This window comes from Dipodomys ordii, unplaced genomic scaffold (assembly GCF_000151885.1).
Source record: "Dipodomys ordii isolate 6190 unplaced genomic scaffold, Dord_2.0 Scaffold160, whole genome shotgun sequence".
Classification (NCBI taxonomy): domain Eukaryota; kingdom Metazoa; phylum Chordata; class Mammalia; order Rodentia; family Heteromyidae; genus Dipodomys; species Dipodomys ordii.
In genome coordinates this window covers 2,227,956-2,246,401 of record NW_012267376.1, presented here as the reverse complement: position 1 = coordinate 2,246,401, position 18,446 = coordinate 2,227,956, and the positions used below count along the sequence as shown (strand labels likewise).

General features: G+C 48.9%; 1 protein-coding gene across 2 annotated transcripts in view; it reads left to right on the top strand.

The window, feature by feature from the left end:
- The window catches only part of Tns3 (tensin 3), a 234,345-nt gene that overhangs the window by 196,098 nt on the left and 19,801 nt on the right, over nt 1-18,446 (top strand). For both annotated transcript variants that reach the window (XM_013032977.1, XM_013032976.1), the window contains one exon: nt 18,116-18,287. In XM_013032977.1, the coding sequence (XP_012888431.1) occupies nt 18,116-18,287 (172 nt within the window). The remainder of the gene's footprint in view (nt 1-18,115; nt 18,288-18,446) is intronic.

Genomic DNA, 18,446 nt, shown 5'->3' with positions numbered 1-18,446 from the left:
AGGAATCGAACCCAGGGCCTCAGGCATGCAAGTCAAGCACTCTACCACTGAACCACCTTCCCAGCCCCCTGTTTGTTTTTTTTTAAGACATTATTTGCAAGGGGTTTTGAAGAATGTAAAGGAGTTCACTAGTTGGCTTGAGAGGTTGATTTTTCAGATGGAGGAAAGCACTAGAGTAGAGAAGGAAGAAGAAAGGGGCTACTTCAACAGAGAGGACTTTGCCAGCAACCTGTGGTGTAGTGCAAGGTGACCTGGCTGTAGTCCAGAGAAAAGCCTGTAGAGCTGGACCTGTGGGATTTGCAGTTGAAGGTCCCCTGGGGCTCCTGGTGCAGGTCTGCAGTGTGTGAGAGAGGCCTGAGGGGTGGGTGGCCCATTGGGGCTGGGACTTGGCCATGCATGTGCCTGGATGGGCCAGCATGCTTGCAGGGCCTTCCTGGCTGCCTGAGCCGGCCCCCCAACCCCCCAGCCTCCTGTTCACAGAGAGGGCAGACCTAGTGGGTGTGGGGGGCACGGCTGTTGGCGGGCTGCTGCTGGTAGGCGTGGTGGGTTGGGGCAGGAAGAGTCACTGCTACAGGGGAGGGGGAGGAAAAAGGGAAAGGGAATGAAAGGAAGCTGAGCAGCATGGAGCAGGCGGGGCCAGTGCTGGAGGCACTGACTGGGCAGACAGCCCGCAGCAGCCCGGGCGCCCCGCCGCCCCACAATCCCGGGATTCTTTCCCCAGCCTGCTCTCCCCTCTGAATGGGCCTCTTTGAGGTGGCTGCCCCGCCTCCAGCCCTAAGGCCCCCAGGGACAGGCCAGAACACAGCGCACACCCTGGGTGGGTGGGGGGACTCCGCGGGGACAGAAACTCCCCACCCAGGCTACTGGGGATAGATCCTGGGGCTGCCACCGCCAGGTCCTCGGCTCCCCGGCACTCGCATGGACTGACCAGGCCCCAGGTGCCCAGGTAAGTCGGGCAGAGGAACTTGGTGGATCTTCCTGCATGTATCCCCTGCTCCTGGTGTCTCATCCTAGGGCTTCCCACTTCTCCCAAGTCAAGGCCAGTTGTTGAAATCTGATCTGGGGTGGGGGGTGGTGAAGTGGGGGATGCAGCTGGATGGTGGATAGTCCAAGAGGTCCTGGATGGTAGAGGGGCCAGGAAGCCTCTTGGATAGGGCTTGGGAGCTACTGAGTCCCCATCACTTAGTGACAGCTCTGTCCCAGGCTTTAGGACATAGCCCCCCAGCCGGAGCCCCTAGGGGAGGAGGGGAAGGCTACTTCTCTTCAAGACAAAGCATTCTTTTCTTGAAGAGATTCACTGGGGGAGGGGGGCTCAAGCCTGGTTTACAGATGTGCAGCTACACTGAGCCACGGCTTCTTTCTGCTCTGTGCCCAAGGCCCTGGCACCACACCTCCCAGGCCCAGGAGGCTGAGTCCTCTGTGGAGCAGGGCTTCTCAGAAGCCATCCTTCCTCCTGGAGGCCGAAAGAAAGCATTTGAAGCAGACAGTGGGTTTTCAGTGAGGTCGGCTTGTCTTTCCTGTGGTTGGAGCACTCAAAAGGAATCTTTCTAAATATGACTTTGACATTTGCTGAAATAACCTGCTTAGAGTATATTAACTGACTGCATGACTATACCAAAGCATGCCAGTTTCCTCTTGGGGCTGGGCTGGGGCAGGAGCTGCTTCCCCGTGGATGTGAGATCTGGGTATCTGCTTTTCTTTGGCCCCTGTGGAGCAGGCTTGTGGATGGGTGGGAAGGATGGGGAGAAGACTAGGGGAGAGGAGAAGAAAATCCCAACTGTTCTTGGTAAGGTGGGTTCAGCCGTGACTTGGGGACACATGCCTGGACCGGCCGGGGTCCAGCCTGCTTTTCCTGGATGGAAATCTGTGCCTTGTCCTTTCCGAAGACCCGAGGGTAAAGCTCCACTTCTGGCTTTAGGGCAGTTCTTTGGAGATTTAAGAGTCCCAGAATTCCGTGCTTGGGCTGGCTTCTAACTTCCACCCTCAGATCTCAGCCTCCTGAGGAGCCAGGATTTGGAGGTATGAGCCACCAGCCCCTGACTTCTTGTCCTGTTGATGAAGTTATATACAGTCCTCTCATTTTCTGTGGATTCGACATGCATGTCCCTGGATTTGAAATGGTCTGGTTGGGATGGGAATCATTTTCTGTGTCCAACAGAGATGGAAAGAAAATCTTGGTTCCTCTGCGTTGGCAGAGAGTTGTATATTTTCTGGCTCAGCCTGCAAGAGCATGGTGCTGGGGACCCCCTCCCCCAGAGCTGTGTTCTCTTGAGGCTTTCTGAGCATCATCCATAGTTACAGGGCCAGAGGACACAGTGGGGTGGTGTCTTTCCTCAATGTGGGACAAACCTGTGTGACGGGTTCTTTGTCCTCTCAGAGACAAATATTAATTATATCACATTTTGAGGGGTCAAAAAAAAAGATAGCTCTGGTGGGGGTTGATTTTTAAGACATCGCCGCTGGGAGACAGATCTGTGTAGCGTCTTTGAGCAGGTTGAACCTCACCTTTCAGATTCTGTCTCTTGGTTTGTGTTGCTAGAAGCAGTCATTAGCACATGGAAATGCCTTCTGGAGGGCGTGCAGAGTGCAGACTGCGCCTACACGTGGCTGAGCACACACTCTCCTGTCTACTACTACTACTACGACTACTACTACAACTCTTCTCCTCCTAACATTACCCCCCCCCCTTTTCTCTCTCTCTGGGAACATTGTGTGCAGTGCCTCCAGAATTTCTCAGTGATTCTGAGGACTATGTGATTTGAAAGTTGTCAGTATTCAGATTTGAGTGCTCCTCTTCCCCCCACCCCCACCCCTACCTCATCCCGGGAGACTTCCAGGAGCTGGGAACTAGTGAGCACCGCAGATTCTGGGATTTGACAGTGATTGGCAGTGAGTTTGGTTTATCTGTGGCTGCTCTGTTCATCTTGTCCCTGTGCTATTGAAAACAAACAAGCTGAAAACCCAGCAGCTTCTGAAGGCCTAAGTCATCCCACTGAGGTGGGATCTGGTCCAGAGGCCACAAGGGCCTGGTGATAAACAGAACCTGGTCCTATGGCCAGCAGGAGGAGAGTCTGGGGTGGCCCCACATACTAGGATATGTTGAAACCCCTGCACTCATTTGTTTTCATCACACCCGAGACTGACTGAAAGGTATACCTAAGTCACAGGTCTCACCTTGGTCGTGTCCTTCTGTCCCATAGTTTGCTGTCATTTTGCCAGGACAAAGCCTGAGAAGCAGGGGGTGGGGTGGGGGGTTCAACCTCCAGTCCTGCCCCATATTTGGTATTGAGTTGTGGCTTCTGTGGAGTTAATGTGATTTCTTGATGAACCTCAGCTAGAGCAGATTGATGTCCAGTTGGAAAAGATGGGTACCTGGTCTGCAAACAGGAGAGCAGAACTCTACCTGGGGAGCCGTGGTTGTTGGGAAAATGAAGGAGAATGGAAAAGAAATAGGCCAGGCTCAATCAACAGGCGAGGACTGTTTATTGAGAAACAGTGAGGGCACAGACCTTCCCTGGGGTTTGGAGGTTGTGTCAGAGAGTTGGGACAGGAGCTGGGTTTTTATAGGAGGTCCAAGCAAGGAGGCAGAGGTTAATGAAAAAGCCACCAGGTCAAGGAAGATGGGAGCCTTTCAGTTGGGCCCACAATGGGATGTTTACAGTTGGGCTTAGGTGGATTGCTCTGCCAGCACATCAAACCAGTTCACACATACCTGGGATTTTGCCTGGCGTCTGTAAGGGCCTGGGTCAGTAGGGTGGGGCTCTTCAGTGGTCACCTGTGGAATGTCTCTCTGGGGTCTTGGGGTTACTGGGTTGAGGTGGGGAAGCCACAGGAAAGATTGCCAAAGCTTATTAGTAGGAGACACTTAAAAAGTTACAAATAAATTTTCAGGGATCAGAAGATTGTGTCATAGATTTTTTTTTTAATTTTCACTTTTATCTATGCATTTAATTCATTTCCAATAAAAACACCAACTTGTTTGGTGGAAGTAGAACTTGTTCAATTGACTCAGAATTTACTCAATAAAGTTCCTAGCTGAGCACTGGTGGATCACGCCTGTAATCCTAGCTACTCAGGAGGCTTAAAACTGAGGACCAAGGTTTGAAGCCATCCCAGGCAGGAAAGTCCATGAGACTCTTACCTCCAATTAACCCCCAGAAAACCAGAAGTGCACCTGTGGCTCAAAGTGGTAGAATGCTAGGCTTGAGTGAAAAAGCTCAGGGAGAGAACCCAGACTTCGAGATCTAGTCCCAAGACCACCACCACCAACAAAAAGATCCAAATCACTAGATGCATGTGAGGAGATCTAAGGACTTGGCATGAAGGTAGGGAATTCAGCAAGTGGTGAGTTCACACCCCCGGCCCATGTGTCCCCTGGCTTTCTGTCTCTATAACAAGTACTGAGATCACCGTGCAAGAGGAAATGTTTATGTGCGTGGTACTGTTTGGGAGTTCCAGGCTGATTGGTTGGCTCAATGGCAAGTTAGCATGTTATGGCAGGAGCTTCTGGTGGAGCAAAATGTCTCATTTTGTATCTGAAACACAGAGAAGACACAGGAAGAGGAAGGGACTGGAACCCACAGTCCCTTGGAAGGCATATCCCTAAAGAGCAAAGCTGTCATTAGCCCCACCCCTTAAAAGTTCCACCTTTTAGTAGCTCCCACTGGAAGCCAAGCTCTTTGGGATCTGTAGTATAGTAACAGATAAAGAGGTGAACATGTAGAACAGATCCACACAGATCTGATCAGAGGGTAGAGAAAAGCTGCCCCATGTCTTCCCAGTCTAGTTGAGAAGGTCCCCATTCAGAAAGGGGAATTGGTGCTCCACCCAGCAAAGTGGATCAGGACATGACATAAGTTCAGTTCTTCATGGCAAGGTATTTGTTCCTCTTTTCCTCTCCCTGTGTCTTAGCTTGCCTTGAGTGTTTCTGAAATATGGATGGGAGATGGGGTGGAATCTGTCTTTTCTTCGTGGTAGCTTACAACATGCATATGCTAGTTATTCTAATCTGCTAACATCAGGAAAGTGAGACATCTTATTTCAGTTCTTCCCACATTAAGATTATTTAAGTTGGTGGTGGCACAGGCCTGTAATCCTGTGTGAGAGGCAGAGATAGAGGATTCACCATTTGAAGCCAGCTGCTCAGAAAGAAGTTTCCAAGACTGGATCTCAATTCGTAGTTGGGTGCAGTGATGCATAGAAATATGGGTAATAACTTTGGAAAGCAGTATGGAGGTTCCTCAAAAGACTCCACATAGAACTCCCCTATGACCCAGCAATCCCACTTTTGGGCATTTACCCAAATTTTTACAAACAAGACCACACTAAAGCCACCAGCACAACTATGTTTATTGCAGCATTATTTACCATAGCTAAGATATGGAACCAACCCAGATGCCCCTCAGTAGATGAATGGATCAAGAAAATGTGGTATATATACACAATGGAATTCTATGCCTCCATCAGAAAGAATGGCATTGCCCCATTTGTTAGGAAATGGAAAGACTTGGAAAAAATTATATTAAGCGAAGTAAGCCAGGCCCAAAGAAACATAGGCCCCATGGTTTCCCTTATTTGCAATATCTAGTATATGTATGAGTCAAGCGGAAAAGGTCAGATAATGTAATGTTAGGAAAATGAACCTTTAGATATGTATTTTAATTTTTTTTTCTTTCATGCAAGTGTTTCTAACGCATTTATAAGATTATTTCTTTGTTGCTTTGTATGTCCCTCCCCCACAGTATAACCCCTGCTTTCACTATATTTGATGTCAGTATAACTTGTGGAGGAGATGGGGAAAAACCAGTTGTTTAAGGATACAGGTGGACCTGTTGCAACAATGAGAAGTACAAGTTGTCATGTCCAAAACGAGCTTTACAACATCGGGGGGGGGGGGAAGAAGGATGAGGAGGGAGGCTGGGAAGGGATGTAAAGGGTAAACAAAGGAGGAGGCTGCAATGCTTGGTAAGAAATGTACGCATTATCCTGCCCATGTAATTGTAACCACCTGTACAGTATGTTCACAAATAAAATAAAATAAAAAAAAGAAATCAAAATCTAAAAAAAAAAAAAGAAGTATGGGTAAGAAGATCACAGGACAGGCTGGCCTTTGGCATAAAGCAAGTCTCTTATTCAAAGATAACCAGTGTGCACTAATAGGGCTAGAGGTGTAGTTCAAGTGCCCCCGAAGTTTAATTCTCAGGACTACCAAAAGAAAATGTCAGGTGCCCACAGGCCAGTGTTGTGCTTTAACTATATATAAAAGCTGCATGGAAAACTGATGAGGAGAAGGGAGATTTTTCTATCTACCCTGACTTTACCCATCCAGAGTTCTTTCCTTTGGGAAGTTCCAAGCCTTAGGATTTCCTTTCTGTTTAGAAAATTTCCTGTAGCTGTTCCTGAAGGGTAGATTCACAAACAACTAAATTCTTCATCATGTCTTCATTTTCCCTTCCTTCCTGGGGAGTGCTTTGCTTCAACAGTGCGATGCCTCCTCTCTCTGGCCTCCTTGAGATTTAAAAAAAAGTTATTTACATTATTTGATGCTGGTACTAGGACTTGAACACTGTCCCTTAGCTTTTGGCTCAAGTCTGGGCTCTTGAGCCACAACTCTATTTCCAGTTTAAAATTTTGGTGGTTCATTGGCCATTAGAATCTCATGGACTGTGCTGCCTGAGCTGGCTTTCAAATGTGATCCTCAGATCTCAGCCTCCTGAGTAATTGGGATTACAAGTGTGAGCTACGGTGCCCAGCTTCCTCCTTGGTTTTTGCTCTCCACCTATCCAAGGCACGTAGGGACCACGAAGGGAGGGAGTGTTGCCAGATGGTGTGCCATGTATGAGAATACCCATTGCAGATGTGTGTTGCAAGGTCAGCTGCAGGTATGTGGGGTGCTTAGGCAGGCTCTGTGCAGGTGTGTGCTGAGCAGGTGAAGTTGGCCTAGTGGTGTGTCAGTGGTCCTGCAGTGTGGGCTGTGGCCATGTTCAGGTTTGTGGCTGCATTAAGCCTCAGCCCCAGGGAACCTCCTCAAGCTAGGTTTTCTTGATTATGTGGGCTTTTCTGTATTTTGGACTTGGACAGGGCTTATTCATGGAGGGCATGCCCCTAATGAATAAAGCTGTCACTAACACCTCCCCTTAAAGGTTCTACCTCCTCCCATTATCTCCCACTGCTATTTTTGTAAATTCCTTAGAATATTTAGCCATAGCCCTTAGCTCTATGTTTGTCAACAGCCAGCCTGTCATTTATTTTTTGTGCTTGTACTGGGGCTTGAACTCAGGGCCTAGGCACTGTTCCTCAGCTTTTTTTTTTTTTCAGCTTTCTTTATTGAAAGATGGCATCCTACCACTCAAGCCACGGCTCAGCTTCTGGCTTTTTGCTGGTTAATTGGAGATAGGGTCTCATAGACTTTTCTGTCCAGACTGGCTTCAGACTTGTTGAATAGCTAGGATCACAGGTGTGAGCCACTGGCACCTGGCCACAGATAGATTTTTTTTAATGTACTAATATAAATTTTAATATTTTAGTTGTACAAAGTGATTTCAGTTAAACATATCAGTTTATGAGTACAATGCATCTTAATCCACGTCACCCCACTGCATAGATAGGTTTTTAACAAACATTTCCCCTCACCTTCCTACTTCTGAAAATTCTCCATGAGGGGGCAGGAGATGGGATTAATGTCTGTTTCATAACTCAGGTTTTTAAAATTTTTTTATTGTAAAGATACTGTACAGAAGGGTTACAGTTACATGAGTAAGGTAATGAGTACATTTCCTTTTGAGCCTTGTTACCTCTCCTTTGTTTTTCCCCTACCATCCCTTCCCTGCCCACCTCCCCAACTCCTCCCTTTCCCCTCCCCAAGTTGTAAAGTGTTTTCAACATAGTGTCTTGTACTCATAGCTTAGTTTTATCCATTTTCTCTCTGTGTGTGCATGCACATGTGAGTGAGTGTGTGTGTGAATGAGTGAGTGTGTATTGTTGCTTCCTGGGTGGGGACCAATTCCAAGGGTGCGCTCATTTTCTGTGAGGCGCGACAGTGCTCTTCTCCCTGGGAGCATCAGCACTGTTTGTTCGCAGTCATTGTGGGTTGCAGGGTCTCAGTACAGGCTACCCACCCCTAGTTGTGCTTGGACTATGCCTGAGACAGCAGGTGTTCTATCCTCTGCTGGGGACTTTTAACCAGCTGGACCTTGTGGAAGAGAAAAGTACTGGTACAGGCAGGACAGTTTGGTTTGTTTCAAGGCCTCTGTTTCCCCTTCCCCAGGAATGACTTTTTCTTTTTGGAGGGGGGGGGTACCAGTCCTTGGGGCTTGAATGCAAGGCCTAGGTGCTATTCCTGAAGGTGTTTTTTTGTTTTGCTTTTTTGTTGTTGTTGGTGGTGGTCGTGGGGCCTGAACTCTGGGCCTAGGCGCTGCCCCTCAGCTCTTCAGCTCCAGGCTTGAGCCACAGCACCACTTCTGGCTTTTTCTGCTTATGTGGTGCTCTCTCTCTCTTTTCTTCTCAAGCCTATTGCTCTATCACTGGAGCCACAGCTCCACTTCTGTCTTTTTGGAGGTTAACTGGAGTGTCTCACAGACTTTCCTGCTTGGGCTGGCTTTGAAACTCGATCCTCAGATCTCAGCCTCCTGAGTAGCCAGGATTATAGCTCTGAGCCTCTAGCACCCGGTGCGAGAGTGGTTTTGTCTCTCAGGCTGTGGAGGCCCTCCAGGCCTTACAGATTCTGCCCAGAACAGCAGGGGCAAGACTGCCTGTGGCAGAAGCTACAGCTTTTTATAAATTAGCTTCATTGCTGCCTGTGGAACAATTTTGATACACTCAGAGCTTCACTGGACATCCAGCCAAATACTGACACAGCTTGGTGGCCTTTAGCAGCACAGGGGGGCTGTGCTCCATGAGGTTTGAACTTGCCCGGAGCCAGTGGTCTCTGTGGGTTATAGAGCTGGATGTACCTGCATGGCTGCTGCACTACACTGCCTGCACTGCATGCAGGAAAGTGGGCTGAGCTTGCCAGTCTTGCATCAGTCAGCACCGGTAGTCCACATGCTAGAAACAGGCAGAACTGCACACCAAAACCAAAGTAGCCAGCATGCAGAAAACCAAAATGCACTACTCAGGGCCTCCTTTGCTTCTTCTTCAACCTCATGGCAGGAAGCCCCAAGAAATCAGGTGAGAAGCTAGCTCCTCTGGGCACCCCAAAGCCCCCGCCCCCACGGCACACACACAGCCTGGTCAGATGTACCACTCTCCCAGAAAGGACACCTAAGAAGTTGTGTGTGGTCTACTCTACACCCTGGTTTCACCCATGCAGGCATGACTTCCCTTGGCAGGGATGCTGGGGGGTCAGCCACGTCACACATACATGTCCCACTTGGGCCTGGCCGTACTCCTGATGACCCTGCCAGTACCCTGTTACTGTCCATGAGACTGCCCTTCCTCACATCCTACCCCCATGCCACAGCTGCCCAGAGTCACACACCGCAGTCAGCCTCCAAATGTGCAGTGTTTGAAGATGGAGTCAACACAGAAGCAGAGTGGTCCCTTCCGGGGGAGGGGGGGTCTACTGACCTGAGCCAGGATGTCCAGGGGACACCGATAAAGGGATGGCCAGATGGCAGCTATAGGGAGAGGACAGTTGTCTCAAGCCCAGGAAGAACCCTCAGGAGAAGCAAGGCCCACTAACATCTGACCGTAGCACTCTGGCCTCCAGGACAAGGAACAACACAAGCTGTTCAGCTGTCCTTTGCCTCCCCACGTCCATCTGTGATGTAAATGTCACAAATGCCACAGATTGCTTGTAACAAATTGAACATATAACTGAGCTGGCTAAGGTCCCAAGCCATGAGATCTCAGGATCCTTACCTGTGGAGCTGCATCGAGAGGGGATAGGATCAAGGTTTTGCTACTGAACCCATGAGGAGATGCCCAAGGAGTGTGCTTGGCAGGTTCTCTGCAGGTCCATGGAGGCACGGAGCCTTTTCCTCACCAGTGTGGATGGATGGCTGCTGACAGGACCTTTGCCAGTTCTCCTAACCGCTAAGTAAACCTGCCAAGTACCATACAGATCGATAGTGACTCGTAAATGATCATAATTGACATAATTTGTGAACTATTTCTGTGTAGTTTAACTTGCTGCTCATCCACTTGAAACTCATCATCTTAGGTCTCACAGCGAGACTGTACCCTTTCGTTAGCTAGGGTGTTAGCTGAGTTGTTGAAAGTGTACTTAACCAGGGTGTTGCTGTACCACACTGTTGCTTACAATAAGAGCTGGAAGTCCCTGTTGGGGGCTCACTTAGGCATCTGACCAGTTGTCTAGGCTCGGTGGTGGCTCCTACCTTGAATGCCAGCTTCTTGGGAAGCGGAGATTGGGAGAACTAGGGTTTGAGGCTAACCTGGGCCCCCTTCCCATCTCCACCAAGAAGCTGAGCATGGCAGTCCATGCCTACAGGTGGCAGGGAAAGGTCCGTGGGCCAGGCTGGCTGGGGCAAGACCATATTTGAGAAATAATAAAGTTAAAAGTGCCGGTGTCTCTGAAGCAGTGGAATTTATAAACCCACAGAGCAGAATAGGAGCTGACTTGGTGGGGTACAAGAGGGCTTGGGGCTAGGTAGGGGGGAGATGTTTAAGGGGGACAGAATTTTGCAAGCACGGGTTCTGTAGCTGTTGGTTGGAGTGGCTGGGCAGCAATGTGGATGCACTACTTGCTCACACTGGGCACTTAAAAATGGAGATGCTGCTGTTTTTTTTTTTTTTTTTGTCGGTCGTGGGGCTTGAACTCTGGGCCTGGGTGCTATCCCTCAGCTCTTCAGCTCAAGGCGAGCGCTCTACCACTTGAGCTACAGCGCCACTTCCAGTTTTCTGGTGGTTTATTGGAGATAGGAGTCTCACGGTCTCTCCTGCCTGGGCTGGCTTTGAACCGTGATCCTCAGATCTCAGCCTCCTGAGTAGCTAGGATTACAGGCGTGAGCCACCAGCGCCCGGCTGAGATGCTGCTGGTTTTTAGCCATGCTCTTCTGTTACAGAAAGCCATCACAGTGGCCATATAGCTGAGTGAGCATCATAGGGGCCCAGGCCTGCCTCCAGTTGGGTTTCATGAAGACTCTTGTCACAAAGCAAGTGGGTCTCTCTCAGTTCTGCTGCCTTCACCCCAGCCTCTGCTCTGTGTGCACACTGTGTAGCCTCACTTGTTCCTTTCCAAGGGCAGCTGCCCAGCTTCCCCTGAGAACTAGAACTGAAGCACCAGGTTTCCCGAGGCTGCTGTGTGGTGAGCTCCTGAGGGACTGTCAGCCCTCACGGGGAAGTGGCTTCGTATCCTGTCCCCATGGCTATAACTACTCTGGGAACACTCCTGTTGAAGGGAACAGCTTTTCAGCATCTTCATATTAAAATTCCCTGCACACCACCCTGTAAATGTAAGTGGGGGTGGTGGGGTAGTGTCCTTCCAGTGTGTTGGATCAAAGCCTGGGTCTGTAAATGGGACATCTCCAAAGAATCAGAGAAAACAGGGCCCCAATCCTAATGAACTTGGATCCACATTTTTTGGCTTCCTTCTGTGTTGCTGGTGGAAGGAAAGGCTGTAGCCTGGTTTTTCTGATGCTGTGGACACATGGGAATGATACTACTGTGATGGCTGGGCCATCCTAGCCCGGCCCTGCTGAGGGACTGAGAACTTGGCTTGCTTTGAGAGGACAGAGGCAGTTTATCATGTGATATGGACCTTAAGGACTTAGAAAAAAAAACAAAAACAAAAACGAGGCTCAAGCCAGGAGGAGCTAGTGGCTCACACCTGTAATCCTAGCTACTCAGGAGGCTGAAATCAGTTTCAAAGCCAGTCCAAGTAGGGAAGTCCTGGAGATTCTTATATTCAGTTGATCGTCCAGAAAGCTGGAAGTAAAGGTGTAGCTCAGGTTGTAGAATGTCAGCCTTGAGCAGAAGAAGCTCAGGGAGACTATCCAGACCCTCCCCCCGCCCCCCATACACACAGAAAACAAAGCTCGACACCAAGAAAGCAAGAAAGCGAGCATTTATCCGCTTACAGGTGGCTGTTCCTGGGAATGTGGAGCATCAATAGGACTGAAATGTAGGACTTTACTTCTTACCAAGAAACATTTATGGGCCAGACATGGTGGACCACGCCTCAGGAAGGATATTGGGAGGATCAAAGTTCAAGGCCAACTGGGAGAAGAAGTTGGCAAGAGATCATCTCAGTAAACAAGCTATCTGTAATCCCAACTACTGTGGGAGGTAGAAAGATAGGAAGATAACAGTTCCAGGCTGGTTTGGGCACAAAATACAAGACCATATCTGAAGAAAATTAACCAAAGTATAAAGGACTGAGGTTAGGGACCAAGTGGTAGAGCACCTGCCTCATAAGTATAAGGCTCTTGAGTTCAAGCTCCATTATTGTTAAGGAGAAAAGGGAAGGCAGAAGGAGGAAAGAAAGCACACAGCTCTTTAGGGTCTCCAAGAATTAATTCTCATTAGGTCTGGCTGTCTACTCATTTTTTTCTTTCTTGGAGAAAGGTTGGCTAAATTCCTGTTTGTCATAGACAGGTAACAGATGAATGATAAATTGAAGACATTCTTTTCCCCCCCCCCTGGTTCTGGGGCTTGAACTCTGGGCCTGGATGCTGTCCCTGGGCTCCTTTTTGCTGAAGGTTAGCATTCTGCCACTGGAGCCATGATGCCACTTCTGGCCTTTTCTGTGATTAATTGGAGAAGATAAGAGTCTCACAGACTTTCCTGCTGGTCTTAGCCACCTGCGTAGCTAGGATTACAAATGTAAGCCACACTGGCACCTGGCTCTAAAGACATTTTTTAAAAGTTATTACTAAGGCTCTAAAGACATGCTTTTAAGAAAGTTATTACTACTATCAAACTTCCCTACAAATTATGGTGTTTTGTTGTTGCTTTTTCTTTCTCTTTTACTCCTCCTCCCTTCCCTCTCCCTCTCCCTTTCCCTCTCCCTCCTTCCCTCCCTCCCTCCCTCCCTTCCTTCCTTCCTTCCTTCCTTCCTTCCTTCCTTCCTTCCTTCCTTTCTTTCTTTCTTTTTTTTTCTTTCTTTCTTTCCTTCCTTCCTTCCTTCCTTCCTTCCTTCCTTCCTTCCTTCCTTCCTTCCTTCCTTCCTTCCTTCCTCTCTTCTCTCTCTTTCTTTCTCTCTCCCTCCCTCCTCTTTCTCTCTCTCTCTCCCTTCCTTCCTTCCTTCCTTCCTTTCTTTCTTTCTTTCTTTCTTTCTTTCTTTCTTTCTTTCTTTCTTTCTTTCTTTCTTGTACTGGGTTTGAGTTCAGGGCCTCAAGTTGCTCACATGTCTGGTGCTTTACCACTGGAGCCATTTCTTCAGCCCTGCATTTTGATGGTCATGTTGAAGACAGTTTTTTGCTGGCTTTGAACTGAACTAGATCTAAATCTCAGTGTTGAGTAGGTAGGTTTCTGACACTTAGCTCTACAGTTTTGCTTTTTGAAAACTGAATGTTAATGTTCAGAAGACCTAGGAGACCTTAGAAATCTTCTCATCTGACTCCAGTGGGTGGGAGTCTGTAATTGAACAAGGGGTTATGGACAGCCAAGGAGTCCAGACTGGTGGACTCCAGAGAACTGCTGTCTGCCCCAGTGGCCCTGAAATCCACACCTGGAAACAGCATGAAAGGGGGAGGCAAAGGAATTTTTCATGTCTTGTTTTTTGGGACTCCTTCCAATGGTGGAAAGGGAGACTCAAGCGGCAGGGAAAGGATGCAGATAGACAGATAATAGGTCAGTTACATGATGCAGAAATGTGTGAAAGATAGGTGGTAAATAGATGGCTAGCTGTAGTTAAAAGATAAATAGCAAGCCAGGCTGGTAGCTTATACCTGTAAACCTAGCTACACAGGAGGCTGAGATCTGTGGATCCTGGTTCAAAGCCAGCCCAGGCAGGACAGTCTATGAGACTCTTGTCTCCAGTTAACCATCAAAAAGCCAGAAGTAGAGGTGTGGCTCAAGTGGGAGAGCCCTAATTTGAGCACAAAAACTAAAGGACAGTGTCTGGGTCCTGAATTCCAGCCTCAGTACCAGCATTCCACCCCTTGCCCCAGAAACAGAGAAATGACAGGTGATAGATAATAAACATATGATATATCCATTGCTATTGTGAAAGATAATCAGTTGATAGATACAGATAGAAGACTGCTAGAAATTGAAGGTGGTAGAGCAGAGACCAATAGTTATTGATGAGAGATGGATAGTCTAGCTTGTGTTTAAAAGGCTGTTTTGAGAATACCTGTGTTTTGTTTTTCACTGAGGATGATGTAAACTATTAAAAGGCAATTTGTCATTACTACCTAATATATGTACGGGTGGATAATTTTTATGTGTTGTTAAAATTGTTAAAAAAAATTAAGACAGGAAAATGTTAGTTTTGTGCTTGTTTTAAACATCACTAGGCCTAAGTTTTGTTTGGGAAGTACTGTAGGTTTCTACATCTCCAAGGATGGACTGTGATGTCTCTAAGTCACTCATAAATTTTAGTGTGTGGCGGGTCTCTCCTGTTTAGTTTGTGGGGCTCCAGCCTAGCTGGCAGGGGTGCACGCAAACGGTCCTGTCAGGGCTGTGTGTGTACAGCAATTTCCTCTGGTGACTTAACCAGGAGGTACCAGTGGACAGGGAGGAGTGTCCAGCTTCCCACGGAGCCCTCCTCCCACGGCTTGAAAGAAAGCACAAAAATAGCTCATTTGGCAGGAAGCCAGTGACCCCCTCACCCTTGTATCTGGTAAAGGAAGCAGAGGAAATGGGAGCAGAAAGGAGAGCAGTGCAAGCATTCTTGAGATCCCAGGAGAACCGGGTGTACCCCAGCCCCCAGTTCCAGCCCAGCTTGGAGTGGCCACCCGGCGCAGTGCAGCATCTCTGCTGGGCATCTTATCTCCAGCCCACAGCGTGCCAGTGACAGCCTCTGGCTTCAAAGAGATCCTAAAAGTGAGATGGGATTGGGTTTCCTAACACCAGCTGTGTGGTCATGCCTCTGGGCTTGGGTAGCCCAGTAGTAAGATGATTGTGACAATCAGGAACAGAAGTGACATTGTGTCAGGAGGATGCCAGGAAGCTTCTGCTCAGGACCCATGATCTGTGGGGGGCATCAGGTACCCGCTGCCTGCAACGGACTTACGGATGCCCATATTGCTGTTAGAAACCCATATTACAGAGCTTGCCTTTAGAAGGAAGGTGCCTGGCCCTCAGCCCTTTCATAGTAGCTGTAAGGAGCCATCATGCCCTCAGTGCTTGGCCCTGTGTTCCCTGCTGCTTGGAGCAGAGGAGGCCCCTCACTGCATTTTCAGTTGAAAGTGGCAATGCATCTAATGGCTCTCTATTGCTCTGCACAAGGCACTGAAGGTCATGGCTGTTCCTCGTCCCCACTGCCCCAGCTCCAGGTCATCCTTAGGCTCATGCTGGGTGACTGAGGCCCTGGGGTGGCCTGCTCAGCCTGCCCACCCTTCGCACTTTCCATATTTTATGTCCTCAGCTGTACAAGTTTAAGCCACAGCGGCAATAGCCCTGCCTTGCCTGCTCCGTTACAAGTGAACTTCGTGCAGCTTGTGCAGCAGGGCTGGAGGCCTGCCGGACATACCAGTTCTGGGAGTAAGATTTGCAGACACTTCCCATGCCTGTGCATTTACTGTCCTCTGCTCTCCATTTCCACCAGAGACTGGACTCAACCCTAACCCCCCCCCCCCTTTATCCTGGGAGGCAAAGGTGCAGTCTCTGGGGAGGTAGGGTGTCAGGTTCCCGTGCTGTGTAGAGTGGGGTCACTCACCAGTATTTCTCTCTTACTGCCTGCAACCCCACACTGGACTTGGTAGTAACCATGGATGTGATAATTGAGGTTCATCTAGCACATGACTGGTTGCTGTGGCATTGGCCCGAGTAGAGATTCCTTTGCCTGCTTGCATTTGTAAGCACAGGCCACAGGCCGAGTCTGGGGCTCTGCAGATGGAGTAGAAGCAGCAGCCAGGCCCCTCTGTGCTGAGGGACAGGCATCAACACGGGACCTGGTGCTTTTGTCTTCTTCCTCCAAAGGGTTAAATTCTGACTCTGGGCCAGGAAAAAAAAAAAAGGCAGACACAGACAGACAGACAGAGAGAACCACACAGCTACAGAGCCTGCCCCAGAGCTGGTGCTAACAGGGCGATAAACAAAGCCACTTTCATGAGAAGTGCTGTGCTTGCTGATTTCTGAGCCAAAAAGTGTGATAATTGGAACAAAGTAGGGTTTCATTCTTCGTGAGTCTCTTCTCATTTGGTGAACACCTCTGGCATGCCTTATGAATTTATTCTGGGCATCCGAGTACTGGCATGGGTTCCTCTGATCTCTGTGTCCTTTAGGCTCAATAAAAACAGGCACTAGGGATCTCTGGTAGTGATGCCAATCATGAGAGGAGCTGCTGAGTGACTGACTTCACCTGCCTAGACTGTTCTGTTCCTCATTGGCCCACAGGTGCCTGAGACTTGAGGGATGAAACAGCTATTCTGATTCATCTACTCATTCCTCAGAGTCAGGCCCCAGGGCACAGTGCTTTGAACTTTCCCCCCCTCTAACCTGTAAGCTAGCTGTTGCTCACTTCATTCACTCACTGGTTCATTCATTACCTGCCCGACATGGCATGCCTACAAGGCCCCATCTCAGTGCTGGAAACACAGCAGTGAGTGGTAAAGTGGCTTCTGTGGAGTAGTGTTCATCAAAAACCCACCCATCCTGTCCTTCCTGCTTCCAGAATCCTGGAAGCTTCTAATGCCTTTCCAGGAAGAAAGGAATTTCCTGAAGATGAGTCTCTCTGAGGCCCACAGGCTGTGTTCGCCATAGGCTGTGTTCGCCTGCTCTCTCACCTCTGATTCTCACCCCCCAAGGGCAGAAGTGCTGTTCTCTCTCTGTGTCTCTCTGTCTGTCTCTCCAGCTCTCCCTCTCCTCCCCCCCTCCCCCCCCTCCGTGTGTGTTTTCCTTCTTTTTCTTTTTGGTCAGTCATGGGGCTTGAACTCTGGGCTTGAGAGCTATCCCTCAGCTCTTCAGCTCCAGGCGAGCACTCTACTGCTTGAGCCACAGCGCCACTTCCAGTTTTTTAGTGGCTTATTGGAGATGAGAGTCTCATGGACTTTCCTCCCTGGGCTGGCTTTGAACCGAGATCCTCAGATCTCAGCCTCCTGAGTAGCTAGGATTACAGGTGTGCGTCACTGGTGCTGGGCCCTTCTTTTTCTACCTTCCCACGGATCTAAACTTTGTTTGCAGAGTTAGTGTTCAGCAAATATATTTTAGATGGGAAATAGAAACTGACTGAGGATATGGATCAAGAGGCCCGGAGTTTGATCCCCTTAACGCTGAGAAAAAAGGTCAAATATGAAAGAAAATCAGTCATGCAGAGCATAGTTTGAAATACTGTATAGTTTTGTGTTTTTATCCCCAGCGCCATGGGAAAAATGATGGATGAACTTGGAAGACAGTTATCTAATTCAACATTTAATTTAAAATGCTCATTGTGGTCTTTCTGGGAGGAGATGGTCAAGTCATTGTAAGAAAATGTCAGCCAGCTGCCAGTGGGTCACGCCTGTAATCCTAGCTATTCAAGAGGCTGAGATCTTCAGGACTGAGGTTCAAAGCCAGCCTGGGCAGGGAAGTCCATGAAACTCTCATCTTCAATTAACCACCAAAAAAAGTTGGAAGTAGAGCTCAACTGGTACTAATAGCCTTGAGCAAAAGAGCTTAGGGACAGTGCCCAGGCTCTGAGTTCAAGCCCCAGGACTGGCACTAAAAACAAGTGCACTTGATCTCAGCAGGAGACTGACATTTTCCTCTAAACAGACCAGTTGTGACCCTGGGTGATCATGGGGCATTTACCCTGTATTCATTCATTCATTTATTCATTCACTCATTCAGCTGAGGAGCATTGTGTATAGGCCCTGAGCAAGCAGCCATCTCTGGAAACACTGATGGCAATCCTGCATGGTGATGGAAGCTACCCCTTTCAGCTTCTATAAGGAGTAGTAGTCCCAGAAAGCCTAAGATACTGAAGCCATTCCTTACAGCACATACTGAAGGTTGAGGTTGGACACCTTGGATCACATATTCAGTCTTCGCTTTTGGGTTTTTCCTGCAGAGCCACGAGGCTGCCCAGAAATTCTCAGCCACACCGTGGGGATGTCAGAGAGTCCTGTTGGACCCAAAGCCGCTATGCTTCGGGCTGACGTGGCCTCCACACCCAGCCTTCAGCAGGCGTTCACATCTTCCTGCACGATTTCAAGCAATGGCCCTGGCCAGAGGAGAGAGAGGTAGGACAGTGGGGTAAGCCGGTAGTGACACTGGCTTACGTTTGCCTCCCTCTAGGGGAGGAACGGGAGAGGCAGGATTCTGGATTGTGGCCAGAATCAACGCCCAGATCAACGCCCACAGAGGGGCGTTCCAGCCCAGAGCAGAAGTGACCCTGAGGG